General features: G+C 39.4%; 1 protein-coding gene across 17 annotated transcripts in view; it reads left to right on the forward strand.

Annotated features, from left to right (window-relative positions):
- The window catches only part of TTC7A (tetratricopeptide repeat domain 7A), a 218,041-nt gene that overhangs the window by 82,768 nt on the left and 115,735 nt on the right, over window positions 1–19,538 (forward strand). For 10 of the 17 annotated variants that reach the window (XM_086869308.1, XM_086869324.1, XM_086869336.1 and 7 more), the window contains one exon: window positions 3,369–3,529. In XM_086869308.1, the coding sequence (XP_086725434.1) occupies window positions 3,369–3,529 (161 nt within the window). Of the gene's footprint in view, window positions 1–3,368; window positions 3,530–17,998; window positions 18,090–18,314; window positions 18,383–19,538 lie in introns of all 17 variants that reach the window. The other 7 variants (XM_086869304.1, XM_086869330.1, XM_086869344.1 and 4 more) reach the window with 2 other exon arrangements.

The following is a 19,538-nucleotide window of genomic DNA, read 5'->3' on the forward strand; positions in this document are numbered from 1 at the left end:
TGCTGAACAACAACATACTCCTTTTCTGCCTACATCCTAGCCTAGATTGCTCTGGTGATCAAGAATGGCTAAGAACTAAGTAATAACCCATAGAAGTATCTACCCCTGCTTTCCCGAGGTTCTGGTGGACTGTAGCAAGTTGTTTTCAATGGAAGCACTTGCCAGTCAGTAAAGCTTACTCCTTTCCATGCTATAAAAAGAGGTGGAGTGGGTAGTTTTAATGATGAATTAAGTGTAACTGTCAACTGATAAGAAATTATTAGGCCTGAAAATTCCTTTAAGAGCTCCTGCTTCATTTACCATTTTAACTATCCAAGTTCATTCTACTGTTAGGAAGTATTTTTAACACTCATTCTGTTTCCCCTTTTTATACCTATAATTGTGACATACTATAATTGTTTTCTAGGAGACATATAGCATTATTGAAATAAATCCTACTATATAAGAGGCAGCCTAAACAATCCACATTGTGGCATTATTTTGGTAATGCTGCAAGATGGCAAGATGCTATTTCTGGCCTACTGCAGCATCTTTGCTTCCTAATCAGTGTAATGTGAAGATACCTGTGTGCCATGCAAAACATAGGTATATTTGTTAACAGAATGGTAAGTCGGGGAACTATAACTTTTTCAAATTGCAAGCCCTACTTAGACTTTCAGTCCACCTGAAATGAGATTATTTTAAATGCAGTACTTGTACTGCATTTAAAATGCAAAAATTTAAAATTTAAATTTTAAATTTAAAGTACTTTTAAATAGCAGCCTGCCTCTGGTAAAGCCCTGATGTTTCAGGATGCCATCTTGGGTGCCAGCTTCCATCTTTCTCAGCTTATATAGTTACTTAAATAAAAATACATCTTTCAAAAGAAGTTTGTGTCGACTGCTGCCAAGTATTTTACTTCTGTTGATATGAAAATTTAGTTTGTATTTCATTGCATCTGGTCGATTGCAGGTTGTTTCACAAAATGCTTTTTTAAAGGCATAGAGTTCATATTATTTTTGTCCACTGTTTCTAATTATGCAGCAGTACTGTGTAGGCTACTAATGGTGTTACAGCACTAAGGAGCTTTTTGGACTCGAGTTAGATGCCAGGGAAGCATTATTAATTTTCAAAACCAGCCATTGCCTGTGACTCTGATGGTACTAGAGGGAAGTGCTGAAATGAGGTGAAACCATTGCAGGCTCATGCTACAGAACAAAACTACTTTAGATGACATCTCTTTCTGCATTATGTGGCTGCATGTCCAGCAGGCAAAGGTTTGCAGGAGTGACCAGAACTTACTTTTTTGCTGCTCTATTTCATGTGTGTTGCAACAGTCAGAGAGCTTCTTGGATCACCAGGCTCTCTTAGGTGTATGGACCTACCTGCATTTTGATGCTGAGTCGCTTTCAACACATAAAGCAAAGTCTTAGTTTGCACATTCACACGCAAGTAAGGTCAGGTACTCCTGAAATTTTGAAGTCCCTCAGTAAAGGCATTACTTGCAAGTGTTATTCTTTGTCTGATTCATACTAGTAAATTAGGATTCCCTACCCTAGTCTTAATCATAGAATAGTTTGAAGAGGACCTTTAGAGATGACCCAGTTCAATCCCTGCTCAAAACAGGATCATCTGTAACAAGTTGTTCCAAGTCTCCTCCAACTGTTAGGTTTACATGTTTTCTTTTTCTTCTAATGGACTTTTCCCCAAACTTGTATTTTCTTTATGAGTACTTGTGCTGCTCTGGGACAGAGAAATAGAAAGAAATAGAAGGGATTTTTAGTCCGGAGTGCAAGAAGTCTTGACAGCAATTTGTTTTAGCAAGTCAAATTTATATACTTCTGGTATATCTAATAATAAGCTGTGTGGACAGGCACATATGGGCTGATCACTGTCTTGTCCTGGCTCCAAGTTGTCTTATCATTGCTAGAATTTTTACATTGTATGAAAATGTGTTCTAGTAAACTGCTGAGGGAGCATGGGTGATTTAAGCCAACCTGTTTACCTTTGCAATGGGCTTTAATAACACATGTGGTTAAAGTAGCTCCACTGACAAGCAGTAATTCACTAAAGCTGAGCACTCAGTCATATATCCCAGCCTGAATCCAAGCCAGGACATTCAGCAGTTTTGACGGTGTGGGCCGGATGCCAGTTTGGACTTATGTCTGGAGAAGTCACACTGATCTCCAGGCTTGCATGGAGTCACCAGTGTAATAGAGTAGTTAATTACCATGGCTCGTGTGTGCACAGCAAGAGAGAAATGTCACTTGGACATTAGGATAGAGTTGTCCTATGAACAAAATATTCCCTGCTCCTAGAAGGATACCTGGGATCTAGATAATCAGTAACCTCTGTTGTAGCTGCAGGCAGTGTAATTGTTTCTTTCCTTAGTTATGTGCTACTTGTTTTTGTGAGAGGTCTGTGGAGGTGGTGGGAATTTGACACTGGTGGTATGCCAGGGTAGTTGTCTGTAAAGCTTTGCTAGGGGGGAAGCTCTCATAATGGGAAAGAAAGAAGTACATTCTCCATCTATTAAGAGAAGGAGCAGGAAAGCATACATGAGGAAAATAAATTTATACACTTTCATGCTTTGTTTTTTGCATATTTTCAGAGACACAGAAATGAAATAATTTGCATAACAGTAATTTCAGACACTAGAGAATCTTAAAGAAAATCCTCTCCATAAAGCTTACTGGTAAACAAACAAATGAAAATCTGCTAAGAAGTTGCCTTTTGAACAGATAGCATGAAATAATGTACTGGATCACAAAGAGCATGTGATATACTTGCATTCATTATAGTTGTTTTCTGCCAAGTGAGACTTGGTTCTAATAACATGCTGCTGCTGCTGTGACTGTCAGGACTGCTCTTCATATCACTGCTTGCAAATACATTTCTTTTTCTGACAGCATTTTAAATCCTGACTCTTTTACCCATGAACATTCAAGGGTATGTTATTGATCCAAATCATGAAAGGCTTTGTACAGCCATTATGAGAGAGAAAACACAGCAGAGATATGTCATGCTCACCCCCAGGTGAAGAGCCAGCCACCCATCCTGGAAAATGGAGCTGAGAGTTGGGCCTCTGTGGATCTGTTTACAGCATAGAATCACCATGCTAAAGGATGAGGGGATTGATTGGATTAGGTCTGTTGCTCTTGTTTATAAGCAGTGATTTAGTAATGCTGCAGACTTTTTTCTCTAGACTGTGTGGTTTTTTTCAAGCGGTGCAGTCTGTTAATTTTGGCAGCCTGTTTTGATAGTATAAGGTGCCTAAGTAGAACTTCTTCAGAATCTCTAATTAGTCCATTTGCTCACTCCATTTTTGGGGTATAATGTAGGACTGAAAAAGTGATGTGTTATCTTATTTCCACCCCACCTCCTCCTAGATTTCTGATGCTATAGACCATCTTCAAGAAGCCCTGCAACTGTGCAAAGATGACATGAATTCACTTCATCTACTGGCCCTCCTCTTTTCAGCGCAGAAGCACTATCAGCATGCATTGGATGTTATCAACATGGCTGTTGCTGAATACCCAGAAAGCTTTAGGTAAGAGTCGTTGCCTGGTGCCATACATCCAGTCAGGAATGAAATGCTCGCTAGCTTTGTTGTTTGCAGTTATACACAGGGGAACCTGTTAAATCGTATGCGTTGCAGATGTGTCACTCTCCTCCTGGAGAGGGTATTCTTTTACTGTCTTCACAGTCTTTCTGTAACCGTTATGCTTGCTTTCTTTTCCAGTATTTGTTTTTCTGTATTATGCTGATGGTGTTGTTTCCTGTACATCTCCCTGTAGTTTTTTGTATTTCACTTTAGATGCGGAGAAATGAGCATGATACAACTGTGACAGTGTCTGTATCACAAATAATTTTGTATTTGGTAACTTCCTGCTTAAAACCAACTTTTTCTTGCATTGACCATTGTTTTGATGCTCATCTATGACACAATTTGCTGCAGTATGACAGCTGTGGAAAAAGATCATTTGAAAATCACAAGCTGTGATAATGTATAGCTGAGAGGAAGGATGATTTATCTGCTTAGGAGTAGGTTGAATCAGCACAGACTTCTTGGAGCCAAAGGCTTCCCCTGTTCTATGTTTGACTCAGACCTTCATCCATCTGAGGGAGGTAAATTGAATTCCATGCAATTTACTGTCATGACCTTTCAAAACAATGAATTTGTCTGTTCTGTGCAGAAATTAAAGCTACTGTAATATTGTCTGGTGATTTCATACTAGCTGAGTTTCTCCGCCAAACTGCAGAAAATCCTACTGCATTGGTGAAGAACCTACTTTCGTTTGGAACTGCCTGTACGTAAATGGTGTTCCAAACCTGTGCATCATTGTCTTTAGATAGCCTGTGTTCTCAGGAGCGAGAGGGAGCAACCTCCACAGGTTTAGTCCAGAGGCTGAGCGGAATATTGTCTAAACAGAGCAAAGGAAGGTCAAAGGAAGAGTGAGACTGTCTGACTGTGAGCTTGAATGCTTTAGGACCCTTCAGAATTATGGTGCTGTATCAGCATATAATGTTTTTATTGCAAGCTGCATGTTGCCATTTAAAAAAGGTTTGCTGCCTGTGTTTTTGAGGTTAGTTACTTTGTGTATGTGAGGAGCTAAGACTGTCAATGCACATCTTTGAGAATGAAGTGGAAAAAGCCATTTAAAAAAGGTTTGCTGCCTGTGTTTTTGAGGTTAGTTACTTTGTGTATGTGAGGAGCTAAGACTGTCAATGCACATCTTTGAGAATGAAGTGGAAATAAGTAATGGAAATGCTCTTAAAATGATGCCAACATCTCTTCAGAGTATGAACATAGGTATGACTAAAGCAGGAAATAGCCCAATGGCTGCTGAATTGTATTTTAAGGTTTTAAAGTAATAAACATAATAAAAAACCCTTATACAGTCAAAGGTCACATTGTACACATTGTCAGAGGTCAGATGTTTGTTGAAGACTACAAAAACAACTAAAGATACATAAGACAGAGGAAGAGGTTGTTCATGTCAGAAGAAGAGTGTTTGCCTTGTCCGATTGACCCAACTGGTCCATCGTGTCCTGGATCTTTCCCCCAGCAGTTACTGATTATTTATGTTTCAGGAGAGGACAAAACTTAGCAAACATTGTATGCAAAGTAGCTTGGAGGGCTGCTGGGTGGGTTCCTTTGTGCTGTCTGGTAATCTGATTTCCCCAAAGCTGAAAAGAATACTATTGCTTACACTTCTGTGAGTGTGAATTTTGGTGTGCACAAAGACCTTTGCCAAGAATAGGTTGTTTTTGATAGAAACAATTGGTATTGGTAGTGAAGGCCCAGGTTCATGCTTGTTCCTAGACACAGCCTTGCTAAAATGTGTGCCCTTGGAAGGGCTTCTCTTTGCTCCATGCATGCACAGGGGTATATAATAAGGCTGCCAGTGAGCCTCATTCACAGGTACACATGGATGGATGAGTAGAGGCTAGCTTCTTCCCTGTGCTGTGTGTCCTGTCTCCATGTGGGTCTTTCTCTTAACCAGCCAGCAAATAACTCATGAATGAGGGAATGGAGAAAGAATGTCAGAGTTGCAAGGCAAGGAAAAAAAAATAAAAAGCTTAAAAAGAAACGGAATTAAACAAGTGTTTCTGAAAAAAGGAATAGAAATCCAATAAGGAGGGGAAAAGCAAGAATAACAGAGTACATTTACAGTTTGTACCAAATTTGAAACCATTTTAAGCTTTCTAGTGCAGTTTATGCTAGAAGGGTTTTAACTGCTTTGTAAAACCTCTTTGAAGGGGCGAAGACCTGGTGCTATCGTGTATCTTCAGTTGCTACTGCTGTCTTGGTTTTAGAAGACAGGTGTCTGCTAGGGAGGGCAGGAGCCTCCCCTGGAATGAAAATGTAGACCCCCCTCCCTCTGAATTACTATAATTTTGAAATCAAGGGTTCTCAGGCAGAGATCTGGGGATAGGAATAACAGTTCTTTACTAGTGTATATAACAAGGCAAACAAACAACAATAACTACAGCGTTAACAACAGAACAGAACCAGGGACCCCGTGACAGCTTTCTCAGCTGAGACGGGAAGGGATGGAGGAGAGGTTTTGCTTCACAAACCCCCTCGGGCAGGCAGTCCTGGTGCTCCTGCAGGGCTCTGAAGAACAGTCAGCTGGAACAGCAGGGATGAGCTGAGATCCTGGGCCGGTGGCTGAGGATCAGCCAGCAGCTCCTCAGTGGTGGCTGGCACTGCCACACGTCCCGGCAGGACAGGAGGTGCGAGGGACCCACCAACAGAGGGAAGAAGGAGACGAAGCAGCATCTCCGTCTGGGTGATGGTGAATTCCCTTCTCAGCAACAGCTCTGCGCCCCAAAGTGTCCTTCTCTGAAGCTGAAGAAGCCTGCCAAACTGTCCCCGCCCTCCGCCTTTTCCTGCCCCCTTCCCCTTTGGGCCCAGCCGAAGAACTCTGTGTTTCTCAAGTACCCACCAAGTACCTGCAGTGAAGTTTTTCCCCGCCCCCGCAACTAAAGGGTAAAATTTCCACAGGTGAGCCAGAACTGAAAGGAGGACACTTAACCTTCAACAACCGCCTTATAGAAAAATGCTAATTTTACTACTATATGGAATGGATTACAAGATGTTTAATGTAAATAGTGTAAGCAAGTTCAACTGCATGATTTTAAAGCTGTATTTAAAAGTGGTTGATTATTTTTCCCAGTTCACATTTCTGTGAACCAGGCAACTGTGTAATGTGGTGCCTGGGGGCTCCCTTTCTAATAACATCTTTCTGGAAGCGCAGTTTGATGGCATGTATCAAGAAATGATGATGAAAGCTGCATTAAGTGACCTTAGGGCTCTGTAGATGTCAGAAATAAAGTCCAGAAACATTACCTAGATGTATGTCTTAAATAAAAAAAAGCATAAGATGTAAAAAATTAAGGACTTAGCTGACCCAAACTACAGCTATCTCATACCGTTTCCCTTGTCTCTGTATGTAATTAAAGTGAATAAGTTCCTGCTTTCTTGGTTTTATATTAAATACTTCCATTACAAACTTTAGGAAATATTTCTTCAGGATAGTTCATGTAGTTGACTGTTGGCTGAAACAGTTGGAAAAATATGCTGTATTGCTCAGCTAACACACAACATCCTTTGGCATGAATTTCATAATACTGACTCAAATATGCCTGAAAGTGCCCCTTGTTCATATGTTTAAACATTTACTACACATTTCAGAGGTTGATGTGGTGCTCAGGGTGGAGGGATGTGAAATGTAAGCACTGAGTACAGCAAGAGATGCAGTGGTTTGGAATAAGCTGTTGAAGAGCTGGATATCCAAAAGGCACAAAATGAACTTAGGAAGATGACTTCTTGAAAGGTGACATACAGCAACAAATCCACTACATTACAGTCTGTGAGTGACTGACTGAATTTGAACACTTAAACGTACTGTCAAGCAATGACAGAGGAAGCCTTTATAAAAGAAGCTAGCTATGCTAAGCATATTGCAAGCTGGAGTGAGCCAGAAGAAATACACTGTCTTGCCATGACTATAAAAGATAGAAATAGCAACCTTTACATGGAAGGTATCATCTGAAAAATTGCTGATACCTCTCTATGAGGTGAGGCTGCCCAGGATAAAGCTTAGTGATTTTACATTCTGTCAATGATGGTATGCTTTTAAAACAAGCAAATGAATGTAGTATCAACAACTGGCTTTGGTATATAAATATATAAAAGTTCAAAAGAACTATCTTCAGCACATTTGGGTAAGAAGACTCCTGTTAGCATCAGGTGTCTCCTTTCCAGGTCAGTACTGCTTATCATAAGCCTTTCTGAAGATGGTTTCCTTTAATTTGTTTTCCAGCTCAAAGGCTAGCCTTTGGTTAGTGTTCTACCTGAGTCTGGCAGTAGTTAACTCTGCAGGCTTTTCTCAGAGAGGAAGTAAAGTTCATGAACTCTCCTTTGCTCTCCAGGGCATCCTCTTAAAATAATTCTTTGTTTATTTAGAAAGAATTTTGCTTTTTAAAGTCTGTATCTGCCTCACAGTGTTCCATGCAGAAGTCCCATGGATTTAGCAGTCTGCAGAATCCAGAACCTAACATGCTCCTTTCTTTTCAGCTAGTAATATTTCCTATTTCTAGTTTTGCTTGTGTAAAAGTGTCTTTGCTTTCCCGATTCAGCCACTATTCCAGACAACTGTTTTGCTCTCTGGTCATCATCATTAGAACTTTTTAGTTCTAATTGGTTAGCTTCCGCCATTGGAAAAAACTTAATTACTATACCAAGTATAAAGTTGGAAATGGTATATCAGTTTTACGGGTACTCTATTGCTCCTGGACTGCTTATTCAAACCTATTCTGTTGTTCACCAGATAGTTTCTTGTCTCCTGGATGGCTGCCCATTATGTTAGAACAGTACAATCCTCTGGCATAACATGTCACATAATCTAATTGCTGCCCAATGTGATGGTGAATATTTTGTTAAATGACTATGTTTCTGTGGCAGTTCTTCATGTTGCACAGGGGTTGTAGCAGTCTTAAATGAACAGATGCTAGTATTCCTTGTCTTTCTAGACAATAAGTCACTGTTCTGTTGCTCTCAGAGTCTGTAAGCTATTTACAAAGAGAAACAACAAAATTTTTGGGAAGTTGTTCTACACATAAAGACTTAAAAAGAAACAGGTGGGTTGGTGTTTTGGAGCAATGTAGCTGTCAAATGTAGGTACTTTTGTTCTATAAAAAGCTAGCACAAAATTACTGTAAATGTAATGAAAAAAAGGCTCAGAAGACCAATAAATATTAAATGTGTATCTTGGAAAATGTTTTTTAAAAAGGCAGTAAATTCTGCTTGGCGAACTGTGTGTATTGCGTTGGTGTTGTTTTAGTAGAAATGTTTTTTTATTATAGCTAGCCCTCAAAATATGAAGTCCTCTTCTAGATTAGAAGTGGTTTACTGACAGAAAATGTCCTTGATTTCATCACTGCTACATTAATTTCATTAAGGACATGTGACATAATCATCTGGCAAGATTTATTTGTCACAGTCTGGTGCAGACTTACTGTGGGGATTACCAGTTGCTTCCATTCACCTCAAAAAAACCCCAACCCTGATGTAAAATCAAGATATCAAAATGCAGGATTAAACTGTCATTTCCAGTTTGAATTCTCTTTCCATTGCTTGTCAAGCTCTTAGTTGTGCATTGAAAATAAACAACTCATGCCTTCTTTGAGCCATATCTTTATGGGCACTGGTGGAGTCCTGCAGTACTGTTGACAGTAGTAAAGTAGATCTATGTCCTTGCCTATAATCATGGAGAACACAGTCAATTGTCTCTCAGTTGATGGTTTGCCCACATTTGTGTTGTGGCTGATCTACAAGACCACTGTTAAGTGAAGATAGTTGTGCTGCCTACCCCTCCCACCTCATTATTACCCCTCCCACACAGATATTACAGCTGTGCATGCCCTGGAATGGTTTTACCACTTTTCTTATGGAAGTGGTGGTGGCCTCTTAGCTTTTGGTAATCAGATCAGCCCATTTATATGATACCAGTTCATCATTAGGCAGGAGGCAAGGAAGCCCGTACATCTTGGTGAGAGAAGAGCTTGTTAAAATTCTCAGAATACTGTTTTGTTTGAATTCCTCAAGGGTGTAAGATCTAAGGCAAGGACAGATTAATATTTTGGCTGTAGGATTTGATCATGCTAGACAACTTTTATACAAAACTCTTAAGGGTGGAGCTTTTGTAAGATGACTTCTTGTAGCGGTATGTTCACACCCTGGCTGGTGAGAGTGACCCAAAAGTGTTTTTATTTCTTTATTGATGCCCCAAATAATAATAAAAAGTAATAAAAAATGGAATAATGTACTTGAGAGATACAACAGTACTGTGCTACGAAAATACAAAATGTGTTAGGCTTCTGTGATTCACTAAAGCAAGGGAGATGTGGAGATGGAAGGACTGAGCTGGGGGTTTTGCTGTATTAACCACAAATGTTTACTTCTGTTGGCATGTTACAATTCTTCGCTTTTATAGAATTAACCTTAAAAAACTTTGGTGATATATTGCAATAATTGGGACTATACTCTGTAGAACTAGTAATGATATTGAGTATTTGTATGGCAAATATATGAAGGAAAAGCTTTAAGGTAGTCTTCTGACTCCTATTAAAGATAGATATTAAAGATAGATATTAAATTTAAAGATTAAAGATACCTAAAGCTAAAAAAAATTTAAGAAATCCAAAGGTGCTTTCTTCTGGTTTGGATTTATTTCCACACTTCTGGCACTGCCCCCCTCACCCAGCATGATGAAGCAACAAAATGAATTCTTGAGTTACAGTATCCAAGAGTGGATTCTCTCATGGCAGGTTCAAATTACAGCAAGTGAGCAAGATAGCCTTTTATTCACCAGCTTGATGTGGTGGAAAGGAATATCCCACTAGATAATGTCTGTTTGTGCCTGGAATGGATTTGTGTTCATGTACTTTTCAAACCATCTTAAAATTACAGGACTGGATTCAAGGGTAACTGGAGAGAATTCCATTCTCTTATAGCACAGAGATCAGGATAAAAGGAATTAAATGGAGCTTAGAGAGGAAACCTACAGCAGACTAATTTTCTAAGTATGGTATGAAAAGAAGGAACTCAGATAAGCAGTTTTCCAGCCTTAACACTAATGGTTGAGATCTTTCCTCTGGATGAAAATTCAGTTTTGTTTAATAACTTTTTTCTCTAGTATCTGAGTAAATGGCTACTGCCTCCATGTATTTTAAGGCCTTTATAGTGAGCAGCAGTGCGTCTAGATGTTTGTTTTGGCATTGGAGAGGTAACACTAGTTAAGAAAATGCAAACATAGGGCATTTCAGAATGGATTCAAAAATGCAGCAATAGCATGGCTCACTTGAGTTAGGAGCCACAGGTTCTGTAATTCAGAGCTCTGTATATCTGCCTTACCAATGAATTAGTCCCCCCAACAAACACTTTCCTCCCTACTAAGGGCCATATTCTTTTGAACAGCTGCAGTATGTTCTGCTTTATATTTAAAGGAAGCATTTAGGATCCCTGTCTACACTGGATACCAGAGTATATTGAAAAATAGCATGTGTGTATTATCTGGGCAGCAGTCATTGTCAGTAGGAACTTTTAGAAATGGAGTTTAGCCACAGTATGTGCATGTAGGGGTTATCCAAGGTGAGAATGGACTTAGTGATTGAGATCCCTGTGTTTCTACCAGGTGATTTTGTGACCTCCAAAGGTAGACCTGTGTCATGGAGATCCCAAGGAGAACCTAAGGCGTGCTCGCTGCCTGGAAATCAAAAAGAGAACCAAGGGAGACAAGTTGTGTTGGTGTGGGAAGCCCAGCTCTAAACTTTCCCCTCCTGCTGTTTGGGTTACACAGGTTTTCAGTGGGGCTGAATGGGGTGCCAGCTTTTATTAGCAACTTCAGAGAGCGATTCTGTTGGAAAACAGGGTTTTAGAGCCTTCCTGAACTCCTTCAAGCCACTCTCACTATATGGATAAAGGAAAAAACAAAATACCCTGCTTATCTTGTTTTTTCATTGCTTCAAATCTGGTGAAGTTGAAGGATTTGGAAAGTCTGCTGTCAATCATACAGATATAATAATATAAAATTGTTTCTTGAGGCTCTCAGAAACTAATTACCAGGGAAGTATGGGAAAATACTTTCTGAGTTTTCTGAGACCTTTAAAAAGTCTCAAATGTAAGGATGATCAAGAGTAATTTTTTTTCTTGGGAATTGATTTTTGGGAATAAAATATAGAATTCACTGAGAATTACTGTTGATAATCATTACTGGAAAACAAATCCTGAAATACGGAGAGGCATGGATGTTGTGCTTAGCAAATTGTTTTTCAGTGTAGGAAATGACTTTCCAAAAAGTCTACAATGCAGTCAAGTTGTGTTGTCTTGAGATGAGTAGTGTATAATGCTCTGATCACTCAGTGAAAGGATTGGGTTTTTTCTTTCCAGCTGGAAATTTTGGACTTGAGTGACTTCTGCTTTAAGGTCCTAGTATTTATTTATCTAATGAGAAGAGCACAAAATGTTTTGATTTGTATTTTCTTCAAAAAGAAGAGGGAGGGGAATTTGTTCAGATGTTCTGAAGAACTCACCAGGGAACACAGACTAAGTATGGTAATTTTTCAGCCACAGATGTGGTTTTTACCTTCTGAAAACAGGGAAAGCCCTTGCTCTTCACTGTCTTAGAAATACTTAAAGTAATTGGCAATAATACCATCTAAGATGCAAAGTCAGCTTCTGTTACCATTGTCATTAATTTCTGCAGAGTCAAATATGTTAGCAGGCACAGTCATACTATTTAATATTAGTCACTATTGGTGTTACTTAATATTTTGGTCTCTGTAAAGGAAAGATAATGACGAATGGAGATGTTGTCATGGGGAGAGAGATTGCAACCTAGAAGTTCTGTTACCAATGTGTCTTAAAAAACATCATGACATACTTCTTACTAAGCTAGCATTTTTACAGCAGGAAAGAGATAATATGGATACTTTTACTTTCCCTTATTCATTTTACCTTGACTTGAAGCTTTCTGTTATGTATGTAATTTGGTATTAAGGCTGTATTTTACAAGGAAAAGTGAGTATCAGGATGGAGTGCTAAATGGCTTAATCAAGCACCACAGTCATTAGCAGAATTTTTCCCACATACACCAACAGAAAATTCAACCCAGAATGATGCAAGTATGACACAGAATTGTGTGTTTCTGAGCCTTGTGGCTGGACATGTGAACTGCTGAAAATTTATGGAGTGAACTGTATTCCATATGTCTCTATCAGCTGGAGAAGTGGCAGGAGGTTGATGTCTATCTAACATCTCAATCAAGTTCATACCAGTAAGCAGCTGAACTGAAATTCATAGTGAATAGACTCCTGGACATTTTTTAATATTATATTTTTATTTTATTTTTTCCTTCTGCAGTCTGGCTGTTTGCATCTGCTATCTGGGTGCTTGTGATAACTTGAGACTTTCCTGTAGTTTTTCTTGTATTTTCTCAGGACAAGGTCAATGTCTTTCCACTGATGGTATGGTATAGTGTGTAGCACAGTGGGGTTCTGAACCCAGCTGGGAATATATATGTCTCTGTAGTCTGTATAATGAACAGGAGAGATGACCAGCAGGCAAGTAACTGTGTTGCTGAGTGATAGAGGAAGCCCTGTTTCCTGCCCCATGAGTTTCATCAGTCAGCCATTTTGTATGATTCTTCAAAATGTGCACACTTTCCGTGTTGGGAAGAAAAAGGGAAAACTCTTCCAGTTGGTATTTCAGTAATGTTTAAGTGTGCAATAGCGCACAGTGGGAATGATGTAACCCAGCATGAACCAAAGGGATACAGTAGCTGTGAAGGTTAGCTTTAAGTCTTCTCCAGCCCTGCACAGACCATTGCAGCAGAAGTGCTTTGAGAGGCCAACATGATGCAGAATTGCAGAATGGCACTTGAGGAGAAGAGTATACACCATCTCCCACCCCCAGGTGCACATGCATGGGGCCCCACCCGGAGGAGTGGAACTCCCTGCCAGATGAAGATGCAGAAATGACAGATGAGCGCTGAGTAGCCTGGATCTCCAAACTTTTGCAAGGCAGGTGTTAAGAATGAGTACTTGAGATAGCTTAAAAAAGCTGCAAGGGTATCAGTAAAACCCAGATTTCTCAGATCGCAGTGCAGCCTTGAAAAGAAGTGGGGATGCTCCATCACAGCAGGTGATGTACTAGTGGTAACTAGCACTGCACAGCAGGATCAGGGATTTTCCTGGCCTGCGGAGAGTAGTAACCAAGGCTTAGATGTCCCATGTACTGTATTAAAGCTAGCAGTAATGTGCACCTCAAGATGTTGCTGGTAGGCCAGTGTTCATTTAGGGTAATCCATGTTGCTGCCATCCAGCTGTGCTGATCTCACCTCTGGAGGATTTTTAATCTGTGTGGGATTGCTTTAATCTGTGCTCTTCCTACATCTGCAGAAAGAGTGACTCCTGAGAGGGAGAGCCCAGAGACTTTGGCTGCCTTTGAGCCACCACTGTAGTGCTGTTCTGTAGTAGGATTTGTTGAAAGCTGTGCACAGTTTGGTTTTCATTGCATCCAGAGTGCTTATGTGAATTAGTGCTATTGCATATACATACTTCATATACATACTTTATATGTAAAAGTCAGGATGCATATACTAAATGATCTTTTGATGAAAAGCGTTCTTCTGAAACTAAACTGGATGGTACATTTTCTTGTTTATTGCTTTGCTGTTAAAGCAGATGGAAATGCCTGGAGTATCCTTTGTTGTCACGGTTCTAAACTATGTCCCATCTTAATCAAGAGGCTGCACGTTGTCAGTTTGGAAATGCCAACTGAAATGAGGTTTTTGTTTTTCAAGTCCACTTAAGGAAAAAAAGATTCTATATATATGGGTTTTTTGGAGTGTTCACACCAGATGATTTTCACATATAATATGGATTGAAGCCTGCTCTACTAGTAACTCTGGAATTATGATGCTACTTTTTCTGTGGTAGCCAGCAATTGCCTGCTGCTTCACTGGCTACCTGCAAACATCTGGGTTTCCACAGCAGGGGCATGGTCCTGTGCAGAATCCCCATGGGGAGGAGGAATCATGATGGATCATGCAGGATCATGATGTCCAAATGTGTGTTGTGCACTGTCTGGTTTTGCAGGACAGGAAAACTTGTATTTGAAAGCCTGTGGTCTTTTGTGGTATTTCCCTTCTCTGTACTGCCCTAGACAGGGTGTATTTCTTACTTTGGCAGACAGATTTTATCCCACATGTGTAAGACTGCTTTTGAGCGAAGCCTCATTACATATCTTCCAGTTGGGGGAAAAAAAAAGAAAAAAAGAAAAAAGCATCTGGATCAAGCTATTGTTTTAAAAGGTTTGAGTGATATACAGAGAAAGGAAGACAGCAAAGCAAGCTTGGTTTAAGGCTTACCCTTACCCTTTCACTTAATTTTTGGAGTGATTTAGAAACAAATGTGTTAAACTTTGACAATGTTATTTTGTTATTTAAGCCCTGTGATGATACTGTGAAGGACAGTATCTAAATAAGCTGCTGCAGGGGGATTTTATTCAGCTCATTAGCTGTGACAGCAACACTGAAAAGTGTATAGGGAGTTCTAGTACAGATTTTTTATATTCTAGAAGTCAGTGTAGTCTTAAAAGAAAAAAATAACTTCTTCAGATGTCTCACCGGCTCAAAGCATGCCTAATCCTTGCAAGGTTTTTTTAACTGAAGTTCATCAGTTATTAACTTAGACTTGACTCATTTCTCCACCTAGATCTTCCACAAACTCCTGATGCAAAAACTGTATTTTAGATGAGGCAGTATCTATTTCTATTCTCACCTAATTGGCCTCTGCACACGGTAGAGCAAATGTCTCATTTTATATGATTTAGCAGCTTGCACCCTGAACCTGGGAATTCGGAGCATAAAAAATACAATAGCTGAACAATCAATTGTTTTTTTCTCTAAGACTATCTAAGCAATAGTACAGTGTCAAGTTGCAGTGCCACAAAAAAAAGCAGTACTCACACATTATTCCAGGAGGTACTCATTATTTGCCTACATCAGTGTGGCCTTTAGCCTGGGATTAGTTGCCAGACATATAAGAGACAGAAATTATGTCTGTCTCTGTTAGGTGTCACTGCAAGCATTGTTATTACAGGGAAGAACCAATGAAGCAATTCTGCATTGAAACAGCACCTTAAGAAAACCATGTTTCTTACAGGGTAGGACCCTTAAGTTCTTAAGTGCCCTTAAGCACTTACCAGGCTGTAATGAGCTGTAAGACTGGTTGCAAATAATGTCACAGCTGAAAAAAATAGTGTTGCTCAGTCATTAAGGACAAAGCCCTGTAGAGGTTCTTATGAATGAATAAATTTGAAATGCTTCCTCTGATGTGTGAACTCTGAAATTAACTCCACATTAAGAATAGCACTAAGAGGTGTCAGCTCTGAGGGTGGAAGGGAAAGAGAAGGTACTCTCTTCCAGTCTTCTGTAGCATTCAGATTGCTTAAGATAAGGAGCATAAATGGCTACATCTGCCATTTTAGAAGTTAATTAAATAGTGCTGTAGTAGAAATATTAGTAGATCAATGATCAGTAGATCATTGGCTTGACCCAGACCTTGACAATGCTTACTGCAGGAAGGTAAGTGTACAAGCAGATATACTTACAGTGTCTGTACTTCAAGCAGACGAGAAGGAAAGCCACACTGTTTTACCCTGCCCAAGTAGGGGAAAAAAGTACTGCTGAGAATGGTGCAGTTGGCCAGAAGCAGACTGGCACATTGTGTTGGAGTATCAGCATCAGATGACTATCTTAAAAAGTGTGGTTCTGTCGTCTCCCTGCATTCACTGGGAATCTCGTAAGCTGTTTTTCCAAGATTATCCATAATAGCAGTTTGTCTAGCTGAAAATATTCCCGACAAGAACAAGAAGAAAATTACATGAAACCAGAATATATTACAAGCCAAGAAAGTGAGCATTTTTTTTTTCTTATGGATGTTTATCCTCATCAAACTGAGTTGATGAAAATAGAATGAAATAAAAAATATTCAGTGCTGCAGGATGTGTTGTCTACATGGTGTGTTTCCTGGCTCCAGATGTTTTTTCCCATCAAATTCAATGGTCAGTCAGCAGATTTTATTAAGGTTGATTGCCAGTTTCTCTTGCCACTCACTCTCTTTCTCAGCCACTGCTAAGAGCATCAATTTTCCATGGAGGAAGTCACTGCTCCCTTGCACAGTGCACAGTCCATATAAATTCCCTCAAAATTGTAGTGTGTATTGTCAACAATGTTGATGTTTTCAGTACTTAAAGAGTGCTGTTAAATTGCTGCTCAAGAATATGCCCTATTTGGCACTAAAGCATTTTGAGTTTGGGCTTGGAATAGAATTTTCAAAGAGGACTGAGGACAGAGCTGCTATTTTCTGAAGTTTAAAGCTGCAGTTGTGCTAGGTTTTATGTAACAAATACTTCATGCCTTAGTCAGGGCCACACTAACTATAGTAACAAAACAAAGCTTCTAGCTAGTGAAGGAGCATTTTCCAGTGAGCAGGACATCAATTTCTGATCCAGTCCCTGAAATATGCTTATTTATCATTTTTGTGTGTAATGCTATTTTAATAGCTACTACTGTATTTTGAAACATATTTAGAAATTTTCATTTGTTTGCTCTTGGTGTGTTTGTTGTTTCTTTTCCTCTTTTTCCTTAAATCTATGGAGGGACTTGCTCCTTTTGCATTCAAATGGAAATGTTCTAATCATATTCCTGTATTTTTTACTTGTTTTCCTAAAGAAATGGGGATTATGCAGTTCGGCTTTTTATAGCTTGAGCACTTTTAGAAATACAATCTGATTTAAAACAGGTTTTGACCGTATGTTAAAAGTCCTGAAGATAAGTTTCTGCATGTTTTCTAAAAGCAGCCTGCTGAGTCAAGGCTGGAGGGGGCAGGCAGAGCTAAGCCATGTGGTGCCAGGGTTAGGAGCAGGACAGTGGAGACAACATATGGGGATGTGGTAGCAGCACTGCAACACTGCCAGGGGCTGGTGGCTCTGGGAGAAGGGATGGCAAAAGAGACAGATTGCACTGGGGGACAGGTGCAGAGAATGCAAATCTGTAGGAGGTTGCACACCACCTGGGAAAGGACAGTTTGTGGCATTTAAGTGAAGACTATATAAATGCATACTGTTTATTTCTGTGTCTTACCTGCTCATTTGCATGTGTAACAAATCATAGCAGAATGAGTAAGGAATGAAAGGAGGGATGCTGCAAATGGTAATCAGCACATCTTAAAGCCTGCCCATGTTGGAGATGAGGTAAAAGGCTGGGTCTCAACAAGGCCTGCGGGAATGCACCTCTCTTGGAAACCAGGGAATGGTGGTACTTAGGTTTTTCACAGAAAGTCTAGCCTGAACGTGACAGTCTGGTTAAATAACAGCAGAAAAAAATATTATTCTGTTAATAAAAAGGTCTTGTAAAACTTCAATGGAGAGCTTTTCTGTTGCCAGACAGATGTTTTATGAGGAGCAGAAAGATGTTTTTGAAGAAAGCATGGCATTTACTGAAGCAAGCTGGAAGCACAGGAATGGCTCCAAAGCTGTAAGTGTTTGGACAGTCTGACTGTGAATTTCCTTATCCTGCGTTCATAAATTAAAGAAGTGTTGTTTTTTTTAAGTGATCCCGAACCCTCCCTTCTATTGTCTGTGAATTGTCTTTTCTAAAATTTGGTAACTTTCTGTTCAAATGACTCCTGAAACACCAGTTTGCATTTATGAACCTCCAAGAAAACTAAATGTGCTACTGCACTGTATTTCCTCTTTCCAGCAACAGCTAGTCACTCATACTAATTCTCTGGTGGCAGAGTATTTGGAGCAGCAGGCAAGGAAATGGAGGTGAGAAAAATAGAAGGGAAAAGAGTAAAAGAAAGGAAAAACTGTTCTTTGGAGTTGAGGGAAGGTAGAAAAATCCATCTGAAGGTTTTATGTAGTTTTTTGCAGCTGTTCCTGTAAGTCAGAATATTGGGTAATTCACTTCTTCTGCATAGTGAGATGTTATTTTTCCAACAGCAGACAGGGAGCAAAAAGCTGTTCTGTTGCAAAAGCACATTTCCTAGATGATGTATAACTGTAGTAAACCGTTTCCACTCCAGACTCCTTGCAATGATACTCTCTCTGAATTTCCCAGGAGCCCTGTAATGCATCAAACATTTAATAATCAATTTGTAGACCAGTGAAATGTAGCTGTGATTGGGGAAGAGTAGAACAGCTGTGTAACGAGGACCAATAGTATATATCTGATTAGGCTGTGAAGTTAGGAAGAATAATCTGCAAATTGAAGTTGACAAGATAGTTGTAGAGAAACAGAATATAGAGAATAGAGCTGGAGTTTTACCATACCATATAAGCTAAGAAATGTGAATTAGGCTCCTTAACATCTGCAGTTAATTAAGACTTGGGTTTTACATTTCACTTAAAATAATGTCCTAACAAGGGATGAGATGAGTATTAAAATATTTCACTCTTAAGGGTACAAATGTAATCTTAAAAGCTCCAAATAAAAGCAGTTTAGTTCAAAGTGTTAAGGAAAGCTTTCCATATATAAATGAATCTACCCCTTTCATTTGACAATCGGAAAGATTTTTTTTTGCTTCCTTTAAATCAGCTACAGCACAAAAACCAATAATAGAACATTAGTAGAATTGCTAGAACAATAGAACAATTAGAACTGGCTGGCTTTTCTAACTGTGCTGCACAGTTCTGGTTAGGGTTATTAAAGAAGAACTCAACTTTTGCTTTCCTCTCTGTTTTAACAAATTAATTATAGAATGAGTTAATGTAGGCAGTAAGTTTCAGGGTTCATTCTACTGTTTTGTTTTCCCAAGAGCATTTAACTTCATGTTGTGGTATAGCAGCTCTAAGAGTACAGCAGTTTCTGCATGGTGTCTCCTGCATAAGTGTTCTTGTGATTGGTGGTTAACAAACTAATGCTTGTGGATTGGACGGGTTCATCCCTTGGGTTTTTCTAGAACAAAATTCTCAAAGCTGTACA

This window comes from Cyanistes caeruleus, chromosome 2, assembly GCF_971803275.1.
Source record: "Cyanistes caeruleus chromosome 2, bCyaCae1.hap1.1, whole genome shotgun sequence".
In the NCBI taxonomy this organism is placed as follows: Eukaryota; Metazoa; Chordata; class Aves; order Passeriformes; family Paridae; genus Cyanistes; species Cyanistes caeruleus.